The sequence below is a fragment of the Electrona antarctica genome, assembly GCF_951216825.1.
Source record: "Electrona antarctica genome assembly, chromosome: 9".
In the NCBI taxonomy this organism is placed as follows: Eukaryota; Metazoa; Chordata; class Actinopteri; order Myctophiformes; family Myctophidae; genus Electrona; species Electrona antarctica.
The window spans coordinates 54,966,258-54,979,140 of record NC_136790.1 but is presented as its reverse complement, the minus strand read 5'-3'; the positions used below and the strand labels follow the sequence as shown (position 1 = coordinate 54,979,140).

General features: G+C 47.6%; 1 protein-coding gene across 1 annotated transcript in view; it reads left to right on the top strand.

Moving 5' to 3' along the window:
- Positions 1–12,883, top strand: part of amot (angiomotin) — a 71,170-nt gene that overhangs the window by 32,979 nt on the left and 25,308 nt on the right. The window contains 4 exon segments of the mRNA XM_079510401.1: positions 315–415; positions 5,768–6,118; positions 10,520–10,861; positions 12,461–12,833. Coding sequence (XP_079366527.1) covers positions 315–415; positions 5,768–6,118; positions 10,520–10,861; positions 12,461–12,833 — 1,167 coding nt within the window.

The following is a 12,883-nucleotide window of genomic DNA, read 5'->3' as shown; positions in this document are numbered from 1 at the left end:
GACTCGATAAGCCTGATCGATAAGGTGCTCATTATCAATAAAAGTTAACGTCAGGTGCGTACAGACCTGAGATCAGATTCTATAAATGTCTTCTACATCCTGACAGTTTTCTGAAAAAGCTATGTTTCTATGTCAGTCGTTCTTCGATTTTTCAAAAATAGCAGACCTACAAGCTCATAGCGCGCCACCGAGTGGCGCGCTATGAGCTTGTAGATCTGCTTTAGCTATTTTTCAACAGCTAAAGCATAACATGATGCTCCAAAAGGGGTTCCCGCCCAAAATGGGATAATGGTGATAACGGTGATTGTTCTCAGGTGCGTACGGAGGGCCGTCCCAGCGTGCAGAGAATGGGCGGAGCCGGGGGGAAGGTCCACCAGGACGACGGGCTGAAGGACCTGAAGCAGGGTCACGTCAGGTCAGTGTGGATGTCGTCCACTAGAACCACGCCACGGTGACTGAGACTAAATCTATTGACACCACGGTGACTAAAACTGAGACTAAATCTATTGGTGACTAAAACTGAGACTAAATCTATTGGTGACTAAAACTGAGACTAAATCTATTGGTGACTAAAACTGAGACTAAATCTATTGGTGACTAAAACTGAGACTAAATCTATTGGTGACTAAAACTGAGACTAAATCGATTGGTGACTAAAACTGAAACTAAATCGATTGACGCTACGGTGACTAAAACTCAAAATCTATTGGTGACTAAAACTGAGACTAAATCGATTGGTGACTAAAACTGAGACTAAATCGATTGACGCCACGGTGACTAAAACTGAGACTACATCTATTGGTGACTAAAACTGAGACTAAATCGATTGGTGACTAAAACTGAGACTAAATCGATTGACGCCACGGTGACTAAAACTGAGACTAAATCTATTGGTGACTAAAACTGAGACTAAATCGATTGGTGACTAAAACTGAGACTAAATCTATTTACGATTTCGTCAACATATTTAAAAACTAGACTAAAATGTCAGGGAGGGACTAGTGGAGAAGAGATCCAGTAGAACTAAATGTCAGGGAGGGACTAGTGGAGAAGAGATCCAGTAGAACTAAATGTCAGGGAGGGACTAGTGGAGAAGAGATCCAGTAGAACTAAATGTCAGGGAGGGACTAGTGGAGAAGAGATCCAGTAGAAGTAAATGTCAGGGAGGGACTAGTGGAGGAGAGATCCAGTAGAACTAAATGTCAGGGAGGGACTAGTGGAGAAGAGATCCAGTAGAACTAAATGTCAGGGAGGGACTAGTGGAGAAGAGATCCAGTAGAACTAAATGTCAGGGGGGGACTAGTGGAGAAGAGATCCAGTAGAAGTAAATGTCAGGGAGGGACTAGTGGAGAAGAGATCCAGTAGAACTAAATGTTAGGGAGGGACTAGTGGAGAAGAGATCCAGTAGAACTAAATGTCAGGGAGGGACTAGTGGAGAAGAGATCCAGTAGAACTAAATGTCAGGGAGGGACTAGTGGAGAAGAGATCCAGTAGAACTAAATGTTAGGGAGGGACTAGTGGAGAAGAGATCCAGTAGAACTAAATGTTAGGGAGGGACTAGTGGAGAAGAGATCCAGTATAACTAAATGTCAGGGAGGGACTAGTGGAGAATAGATCCAGTAGAACTAAATGTTATGGAGGGACTAGTGGAGAAGAGATCCAGTAGAACTAAATATCAGGGAGGGACTAGTGGAGAAGAGATCCAGTAGAACTAAATGTTAGGGAGAGACTAGTGGAGAAGAGATCCAGTAGAACTAAATGTCAGGGAGGGACTAGTGGTGAAGAGATCCAGTAGAACTAAATGTTATGGAGGGACTAGTGGAGAAGAGATCCAGTAGAACTAAATGTCAGGGAGGGACTAGTGGAGAAGAGATCCAGTAGAACTAAATGTTAGGGAGGGACTAGTGGAGAAGAGATCCAGTAGAACTAAATGTCAGGGAGGGACTAGTGGAGAAGAGATCCAGTAGAACTAAATGTCAGGGAGGGACTAGTGGAGAAGAGATCCAGTAGAACTAAATGTCAGGGAGGGACTAGTGGAGAAGAGATCCAGTAGAACTAAATGTCAGGGATGGACTAGTGGAGAAGAGATCCAGTAGAACTAAATGTCAGGGAGGGACTAGTGGAGAAGAGATCCAGTAGAACTAAATGTCAGGGAGGGACTAGTGGAGAAGAGATCCAGTAGAACTAAATGTCAGGGATGGACTAGTGGAGAAGAGATCCAGTAGAACTAAATGTCAGGGAGGGACTAGTGGAGAAGAGATCCAGTAGAACTAAATGTCATGGAGGGACTAGTGGAGAAGAGATTCAGTAGAATTAAATGTCAGGGAGGGACTAGTGGAGAAGAGATCCAGTAGAACTAAATGTCAGGGAGGGACTAGTGGAGAAGAGATCCAGTAGAACTAAATGTCAGGGAGGGACTAGTGGAGAAGAGATCCAGTAGAACTAAATGTCAGGGAGGGACTAGTGGAGAAGAGATCCAGTAGAACTAAATGTCAGGGAGGGACTAGTGGAGAAGAGATCCAGTGGAACTAAATGTCAGGGAGGGACTAGTGGAGAAGAGATCCAGTAGAACTAAATGTCAGGGAGGGACTAGTGGAGAAGAGATCCAGTAGAACTAAATGTCAGGGAGGGACTAGTGGAGAAGAGATCCAGTAGAACTAAATGTCAGGGAGGGACTAGTGGTGAAGAGATCCAGTAGAACTAAATGTTATGGAGGGACTAGTGGAGAAGAGATCCAGTAGAACTAAATGTCAGGGAGGGACTAGTGGAGAAGAGATCCAGTAGAACTAAATGTTAGGGAGGGACTAGTGGAGAAGAGATCCAGTAGAACTAAATGTCAGGGAGGGACTAGTGGAGAAGAGATCCAGTAGAACTAAATGTCAGGGAGGGACTAGTGGAGAAGAGATCCAGTAGAACTAAATGTCAGGGAGGGACTAGTGGAGAAGAGATCCAGTAGAACTAAATGTCAGGGATGGACTAGTGGAGAAGAGATCCAGTAGAACTAAATGTCAGGGAGGGACTAGTGGAGAAGAGATCCAGTAGAACTAAATGTCAGGGAGGGACTAGTGGAGAAGAGATCCAGTAGAACTAAATGTCAGGGAGGGACTAGTGGAGAAGAGATCCAGTAGAACTAAATGTCAGGGGGGGACTAGTGGAGAAGAGATCCAGTAGAAGTAAATGTCAGGGAGGGACTAGTGGAGAAGAGATCCAGTAGAACTAAATGTTAGGGAGGGACTAGTGGAGAAGAGATCCAGTAGAACTAAATGTCAGGGAGGGACTAGTGGAGAAGAGATCCAGTAGAACTAAATGTCAGGGAGGGACTAGTGGAGAAGAGATCCAGTAGAACTAAATGTTAGGGAGGGACTAGTGGAGAAGAGATCCAGTAGAACTAAATGTTAGGGAGGGACTAGTGGAGAAGAGATCCAGTATAACTAAATGTCAGGGAGGGACTAGTGGAGAATAGATCCAGTAGAACTAAATGTTATGGAGGGACTAGTGGAGAAGAGATCCAGTAGAACTAAATATCAGGGAGGGACTAGTGGAGAAGAGATCCAGTAGAACTAAATGTTAGGGAGAGACTAGTGGAGAAGAGATCCAGTAGAACTAAATGTCAGGGAGGGACTAGTGGTGAAGAGATCCAGTAGAACTAAATGTTATGGAGGGACTAGTGGAGAAGAGATCCAGTAGAACTAAATGTCAGGGAGGGACTAGTGGAGAAGAGATCCAGTAGAACTAAATGTTAGGGAGGGACTAGTGGAGAAGAGATCCAGTAGAACTAAATGTCAGGGAGGGACTAGTGGAGAAGAGATCCAGTAGAACTAAATGTCAGGGAGGGACTAGTGGAGAAGAGATCCAGTAGAACTAAATGTCAGGGAGGGACTAGTGGAGAAGAGATCCAGTAGAACTAAATGTCAGGGATGGACTAGTGGAGAAGAGATCCAGTAGAACTAAATGTCAGGGAGGGACTAGTGGAGAAGAGATCCAGTAGAACTAAATGTCAGGGAGGGACTAGTGGAGAAGAGATCCAGTAGAACTAAATGTCAGGGATGGACTAGTGGAGAAGAGATCCAGTAGAACTAAATGTCAGGGAGGGACTAGTGGAGAAGAGATCCAGTAGAACTAAATGTCATGGAGGGACTAGTGGAGAAGAGATTCAGTAGAATTAAATGTCAGGGAGGGACTAGTGGAGAAGAGATCCAGTAGAACTAAATGTCAGGGAGGGACTAGTGGAGAAGAGATCCAGTAGAACTAAATGTCAGGGAGGGACTAGTGGAGAAGAGATCCAGTAGAACTAAATGTCAGGGAGGGACTAGTGGAGAAGAGATCCAGTAGAACTAAATGTCAGGGAGGGACTAGTGGAGAAGAGATCCAGTGGAACTAAATGTCAGGGAGGGACTAGTGGAGAAGAGATCCAGTAGAACTAAATGTCAGGGAGGGACTAGTGGAGAAGAGATCCAGTAGAACTAAATGTCAGGGAGGGACTAGTGGAGAAGAGATCCAGTAGAACTAAATGTCAGGGAGGGACTAGTGGTGAAGAGATCCAGTAGAACTAAATGTTATGGAGGGACTAGTGGAGAAGAGATCCAGTAGAACTAAATGTCAGGGAGGGACTAGTGGAGAAGAGATCCAGTAGAACTAAATGTTAGGGAGGGACTAGTGGAGAAGAGATCCAGTAGAACTAAATGTCAGGGAGGGACTAGTGGAGAAGAGATCCAGTAGAACTAAATGTCAGGGAGGGACTAGTGGAGAAGAGATCCAGTAGAACTAAATGTCAGGGAGGGACTAGTGGAGAAGAGATCCAGTAGAACTAAATGTCAGGGATGGACTAGTGGAGAAGAGATCCAGTAGAACTAAATGTCAGGGAGGGACTAGTGGAGAAGAGATCCAGTAGAACTAAATGTCAGGGAGGGACTAGTGGAGAAGAGATCCAGTAGAACTAAATGTCAGGGATGGACTAGTGGAGAAGAGATCCAGTAGAACTAAATGTCAGGGAGGGACTAGTGGAGAAGAGATTCAGTAGAATTAAATGTCAGGGAGGGACTAGTGGAGAAGAGATCCAGTAGAACTAAATGTCAGGGAGGGACTAGTGGAGAAGAGATCCAGTAGAACTAAATGTCAGGGAGGGACTAGTGGAGAAGAGATCCAGTAGAACTAAATGTCAGGGAGGGACTAGTGGAGAAGAGATCCAGTAGAACTAAATGTCAGGGAGGGACTAGTGGAGAAGAGATCCAGTAGAACTAAATGTCAGGGAGGGACTAGTGGAGAAGAGATCCAGTAGAACTAAATGTTAGGGAGGGACTAGTGGAGAAGAGATCCAGTAGAACTAAAAAGACATGCTCTCGCGTTGCACTCGGAAAATAGCCGATCTATAAGCAGATCGGCTATTTTCAGCACGCAACCGAAAGTAAAATCAGGCATTTTCGACGCCATCAAGGCCCGCCAAAACACATTTTAGTCGACTAAACACTAAAACATTTCAGGTGACAAAAATGTTTGACTAAAACCAAAATGGAGGCCTGGGCCGTGGCTCAGCGGTCCAGGCACCTTGGCTGGTAATCCAGTCTGGCAGTGTGCCGCGGGTTCGACTCCCGATCCCGACGGCCTTTACTGCATGTCTCTCTCCCCATTTCCTGTCAGCCTACTGTCTGTCCCTCCATAAAAAATATAAAATAAAGGCGAAAGCCACAAAAAAAAACATTAAAAAAAGAAAAAAAAAACGACTATGACTGAAAACCAAAATCTAAAACATTGTTCGTGTCCAAACCAGGTCGCTGAGCGAGCGCCTGATGCAGCTGTCGCTGGCCACCAGCGGGGTGAAGGCCCACGCCCCCGTCACCTCTGCCCCCCTGAGCCCCCAGCTGCCCGGACCCCCGCTTCCCCTCCACCACCACCACCACCCACCCCAGGGAGGAGGAGGGGACTACTACAAGCCCCAGCAGCCCCCCCAGCAGCAGCAGCACCGCGGACCCCCACCCGACTACCCCTACAAGGGCATGGGCTCGCCGCCCAAACAGCAGCAGCAGCAGCACGACTTCTACCAGGAGGCCTCCAGGGGCAGCCTCCACCGAGAGCTGCCCCAGGTCCGATACCAGCCCCCGCCCGAGTATGGGTCGTTCAGGTAGGAACCACACACTGATACCAGCCTCCACCGAGAGCTGCCCCAGGTCCGATACCAGCCCCCGCCCGAGTACGGCTCCTTCAGGTAGGAACCACACACTGATACCAGCCTCCACCGAGAGCTGCCCCAGGTCCGATACCAGCCCCCGCCCGAGTACGGCTCCTTCAGGTAGGAACCACACACTGATACCAGCCTCCACCGAGAGCTGCCCCAGGTCCGATACCAGCCCCCGCCCGAGTACGGCTCCTTCAGGTAGGAACCACACACTGATACCAGCCTCCACCGAGAGCTGCCCCAGGTCCGATACCAGCCGCCACCCGAGTACGGCTCCTTCAGGTAGGAACCACACACTGATACCAGCCTCCACCGAGAGCTGCCCCAGGTCCGATACCAGCCCCCGCCCGAGTACGGCTCCTTCAGGTAGGAACCACACACTGATACCAGCCTCCACCGAGAGCTGCCCCAGGTCCGATACCAGCCCCCGCCCGAGTACGGCTCCTTCAGGTAGGGACCACACACTGATACCAGCCTCCACCGAGAGCTGCCCCAGGTCCGATACCAGCCCCCACCCGAGTACGGCTCCTTCAGGTAGGAACCACACACTGATACCAGCCTCCACCGAGAGCTGCCCCAGGTCCGATACCAGCCCCCACCCGAGTACGGCTCCTTCAGGTAGGAACCACACACTGATACCAGCCTCCACCGAGAGCTGCCCCAGGTCCGATACCAGCCCCCGCCCGAGTACGGCTCCTTCAGGTAGGGACCACACACTGATACCAGCCTCCACCGAGAGCTGCCCCAGGTCCGATACCAGCCCCCGCCCGAGTACGGCTCCTTCAGGTAGGGACCACACACTGATACCAGCCTCCACCGAGAGCTGCCCCAGGTCCGATACCAGCCCCCGCCCGAGTACGGCTCCTTCAGGTAGGGACCACACACTGATACCAGCCTCCACCGAGAGCTGCCCCAGGTCCGATACCAGCCCCCGCCCGAGTACGGCTCCTTCAGGTAGGGACCACACACTGATACCAGCCTCCACCGAGAGCTGCCCCAGGTCCGATACCAGCCCCCACCCGAGTACGGCTCCTTCAGGTAGGAACCACACACTGATACCAGCCTCCACCGAGAGCTGCCCCAGGTCCGATACCAGCCCCCACCCGAGTACGGCTCCTTCAGGTAGGAACCACACACTGATACCAGCCTCCACCGAGAGCTGCCCCAGGTCCGATACCAGCCCCCGCCCGAGTACGGCTCCTTCAGGTAGGAACCGGTGTTGTCTCTTGAATAGTTTTCAGTCAGTCAGTTAGACAGATTTTAGTCACCTGGAATGTGTGTGGGTCTGGTTTTAGTCGACTAAATGTCATAAGATTTTAGTCGACTAAATCTACAGTTGATTTAGTCGACTGAAATGTATTTTGGCGGGCATGGATGCCGTCGTAATGGCTGATTTTACACTTGCTGAAAATAGCCGATCTACAAGCCCACAACGCGTCGCGCTGCGACACGTTGTGAGCTTGTTGATCTGCTATTTTCAGCATGCAACCAAGTGTAAAATGCACTTATACTGGATCTCTTGTCCACTAGTCCCTTCCTAACATTTTAGTCTAGTTTTTATTTGTTTGACGAAACCGTCACTGTATTTAGTCTCAGTTTTAGTCATCGTAGCTTAGTTTTCATGTAGTTTCCATTTAGTTTTCGGCAGTGAAAAAAGGGTAGTCGACGAACATTTTTTTCGTCTTAGTTTTAGTCGACGAAAACAACACTGCCTGAAGTCTACACACTAGTTTTTGAGACATTCAGTTGGAGAAAAGCGTCACCCAACACCACGAGAGGAAGTCTTCGAGTATTTGGCCGTGGCAATGAAGGACCGGGAGGTCTGGTGTGGCGCTGTGAAATACATGGTCTCGACCGTGGTCGAAAAATGATGATGAAAATATCATATATCATAAAAGTGAACTGAATTGACTTTGGTAACCAAAAGGACTTGTTGGAGAGCGCAGGTCTAGACAACACCCCCCATTACACACCTGATGAATGCATGATTCACATGCACGCACGCACACACACACACACACACACACCCTGAGGCGGACAGGTGTAACTTAGATCCCGTCTGTCCAGTTCTCAGAGAATTTGATTCATGGAAATGGCCGCGTTCCAAGTCTCTAAATGAAATCCTTGTTCCCCTTTACCTTCCTTGTTTCCTTAGCTCCTCCCACCGAGGAAGCATGGAGGTGAGGAGAGGAGAGAGGAATCAAAGACGTGTTGTTTAAAGAAATGGAACGTGGAAAAAAAGAACCAAAGGTTTTACTGCCAGAGTAAAATAATCAATAGTTCAGCCCCTGCCAGCGATTATAGTCTGACTATAATCACTAGAGGGCGCTAAGTCCACTGTTTCATGTACTTTTTATTTCCATTGTAATCCCCATAGGGGGAGTTTAGATCACCTCATATAAGAACTGTGTTTGAAAAATAAACATGTCATCCCGGCCGTTTCACTCATATGGATATGAAGAATCAACTGACTGAGAGAAAACGCTATTGTTACTGCTGCTGAATTAGTTACATGTTCGCTAGAAACAGACTGTATCAAATATGAGTGACTGACTGTCGCAAACGATACAGAGACAGCTCCCTGACAATATAACGATACAGAGACACCTCCCTGACAATATAACAATACAGAGACACCTCCCTGACAATATAACGATACAGAGACACCTCCCTGACAATATAACGATACAGAGACACCTCCCTGACAATATAACGATACAGAGACACCTCCCCGACAATATAACGATACAGAGACACCTCCCTGACAATATAACGACACAGAGACACCTCCCTGACAATATAACGACACAGAGACACCTCCCTGACAATATAACGATACAGAGACACCTCCCTGACAATATAACGATACAGAGACACCTCCCTGACAATATAACGATACAGAGACACCTCCCTGACAATATAACGACACAGAGACACCTCCCTGACAATATAACGATACAGAGACACCTCCCTGACAATATAACGATACAGAGACACCTCCCCGACAATATAACGACACAGAGACACCTCCCCGACAATATAACGACACAGAGACACCTCCCCGACAATATAACGACACAGAGACACCTCCCTGACAATATAACGATACAGAGACACCTCCCTGACAATATAACGACACAGAGACACCTCCCTGACAATATAACGATACAGAGACACCTCCCTGACAATATAACGACACAGAGACACCTCCCTGACAATATAACGATACAGAGACACCTCCCGGGCAATATAACGACACAGAGACACCTCCCTGACAATATAACGATACAGAGACACCTCCCTGACAATATAACGATACAGAGACACCTCCCCGACAATATAACGACACAGAGACACCTCCCCGACAATATAACGACACAGAGACACCTCCCCGACAATATAACGACACAGAGACACCTCCCTGACAATATAACGATACAGAGACACCTCCCTGACAATATAACGACACAGAGACACCTCCCTGACAATATAACGATACAGAGACACCTCCCGGGCAATATAACGACACAGAGACACCTCCCTGACAATATAACGATACAGAGACACCTCCCTGACAATATAACGATACAGAGACACCTCCCCGACAATATAACGACACAGAGACACCTCCCCGACAATATAACGACACAGAGACACCTCCCCGACAATATAACGACACAGAGACACCTCCCTGACAATATAACGATACAGAGACACCTCCCTGACAATATAACGACACAGAGACACCTCCCTGACAATATAACGATACAGAGACACCTCCCTGACAATATAACGACACAGAGACACCTCCCTGACAATATAACGACACAGAGACACCTCCCTGACAATATAACAACACAGAGACACCTCCCTGACAATATAACGACACAGAGACACCTCCCTGACAATATAACGATACAGAGACACCTCCCTGACAATATAACGATACAGAGACACCTCCCTGACAATATAACGATACAGAGACACCTCCCTGACAATATAACGACACAGAGACACCTCCCTGACAATATAACGACACAGAGACACCTCCCTGACAATATAACAACACAGAGACACCTCCCTGACAATATAACGACACAGAGACACCTCCCTGACAATATAACGATACAGAGACACCTCCCTGACAATATAACGATACAGAGACACCTCCCTGACAATATAACGATACAGAGACACCTCCCTGACAATATAACGATACAGAGACACCTCCCTGACAATAACGCAGAGACAGCTTGTTTATTTTTGGACCACAGATCTTATATGAGACCATTTTAATGAAAAGGTTTTGTATTTTACAGTCTCTCTCTCTCTCTCTCTCTCTCTCAGGTCCAGTAAAGATGGCGGCTCTCTAGTTTCCCAGAGGTCCTTGCTGCACCATAGCCCCTCCTCCTCGGTGACCTCGGTGGGCTCTCTGTCTCGCGCCCAGAGCCACGCCCTCAGCGGCCTCCTTAGCTCCGCCTCCTCCTCGTCGCACTCCTCCCACCCCTCCTACCCCTCCCACCACCACCCCCACCCACCGGGGGCGCAAGATAGCCACCATCATTACCACACGCTGGGCCCGCCCCCTCGCAGCGCAGAGCCCCTCCTCCATCCTGCCGGGCCGCCGCCCCAAAGGGGAGGGGCCCACGTCGGGTACCTCCCCCACGACCACTATGGCTCCACCCCCAGGTTATTAGAGTTAACTAAAACTAACATTTTCGTTAATTGACACTAAATTTAAAAACTAGAAAAGGAAATTAAAAATGATAACCGTGTTCACAAAACTAACTAGAACTAACTGACATGATAGACAAAATGCCCTTAGTTTTTGTTTTTTGTCAATTTATTTATAAGCTTAATTTGTAACTGAATATCGTTGTTGTTGGCAGGAAACCTCATAACTCCAGGAGGAGGAATTGCCGTATCACACTTTTGCTTATTCCTTCGAAATCTCTGCATATAAAATATAGCTCACTCAGCGAATCTCTCAGTTACATCAATATTGTTCTTCGACAATAGTTGGTTTGTGCCTAGGTATTACGATTACACAGTTCGCATTGGCCATTTCCAATGCGACGCACTGTGATGCACCTTCCCAGGCATTAGCCATGATCGCACTGGTTTCAACCTGTCCCAGAGCCAACTAATACAACAGTTACGACATTGAGGGGGCAAATAACAGCCGGAGCGCCGCTAAAACGTGGCAGCAGACTCGCTGATTTAATGGGTAACAGACAGTAACACATTTGAGTCTCAGTGACTGTACTCGCGAACTCCCACACATACTACCGCGGACCCCCTCCGCCCCGCGCCGAACTCCTCGGGGACCTCCACAGCCCCTAGCCTCTACCCGCGGACCCCCACGCAGGCTACCGCGGGACTTCTTTAGACCTGCCAAGCCTGCAAATGGACCCATAACTACAAAAAGTTCGACTCTCGTTTTAGGAAACATTGACATGTCAATGTGTTCGGGTGTCAATCAAACCAACTGCGTGAGTGCTGTCAAGTGGAAACCTCATACTCATATTAGTAGCCAATTTGAATGCAATCTGGTCAAACTGACTGGTACTGATACAGTCAGATATATTGCTGTCATGTGAAAACCTTGTATGACCAAAACCATTCCTTTACAAAATATATAATAATCAAAAATACATCAAATAGTTAAAATAGCCTATCTACAAGCTCACACTGCATCCTATTCATATCTTCACAAGTTGGGAGCTTGTAGATCTGCTATTTTTTTTTTTACTGTGGACCACCACCGCCACAAATATAAAAGCTGCTGGTAATAATATGACGAATATTCATAATTTCTTGTTTGGCATAAATCAGTGCTATTGAACACCCTTTACGTCTGTGTGTTGTTTTGAAAACGTTGAACCAATGGAAAGTAGTAAAAAACGCTTTGGACAAAACCTCTTAACTCCATTGGACCCTCAAACTGTCTGCTAAAGCAGCTAACTCCACCACCTCTCCCTCTCATGGAAGTCATTGACAATATATAAAGTTACAACACCAACTTCTATGAGGCTGTATTGCTTTGTTTTAAAAATATAAGGTTTTCTTAATTTTTTTCGTTTCCTGAAAAATGAACATTTTGGGTTTCTTCTCGACAGCAGTACAATATCACAGACAATATCCAGTCTTAACATCGTGATGTGGATATAATATTGACACTAGGGATGTCCTTTTGATGTAATTTTGCAAGTGACGTGATCGGCCCCCGATTTCCCATCACGGGATCGGATCGGGACAACCCTAATTGTAACCTCTCTCCACCCCCAGAATGCACCACCAACAACAACAGCAGCAGCAACAGCAGCACCACCAGTCGTTTGCACAGCAGCACCAGCAACACCAACAACAACAACTACACCAACAACAACAACTACACCAACAACAACAACAACAACACCTACAACAACAGCACCAACAACAACAACAACAGTTCCAAGCTCCTCCCCCTGTCCAGCATCAGGCTCCGCCCCCCGCGGGACATTTCCCACACCCGCACCCGCACCACCACCCCCACCTGCAGGGGGAGCCCTTCGCCATGATGGCGCGCGCTCACCATATGGTGGACATGCTGACGGAGGAGAACAAGACACTCCGACAGGAGATGGAGACGTGTCGGGAGAAGGTCAACAAACTACACAAGGTAGTGGTGTTGTTGTTGTTACGTGCAAGTAATGTTATCAGTCAGGTGCT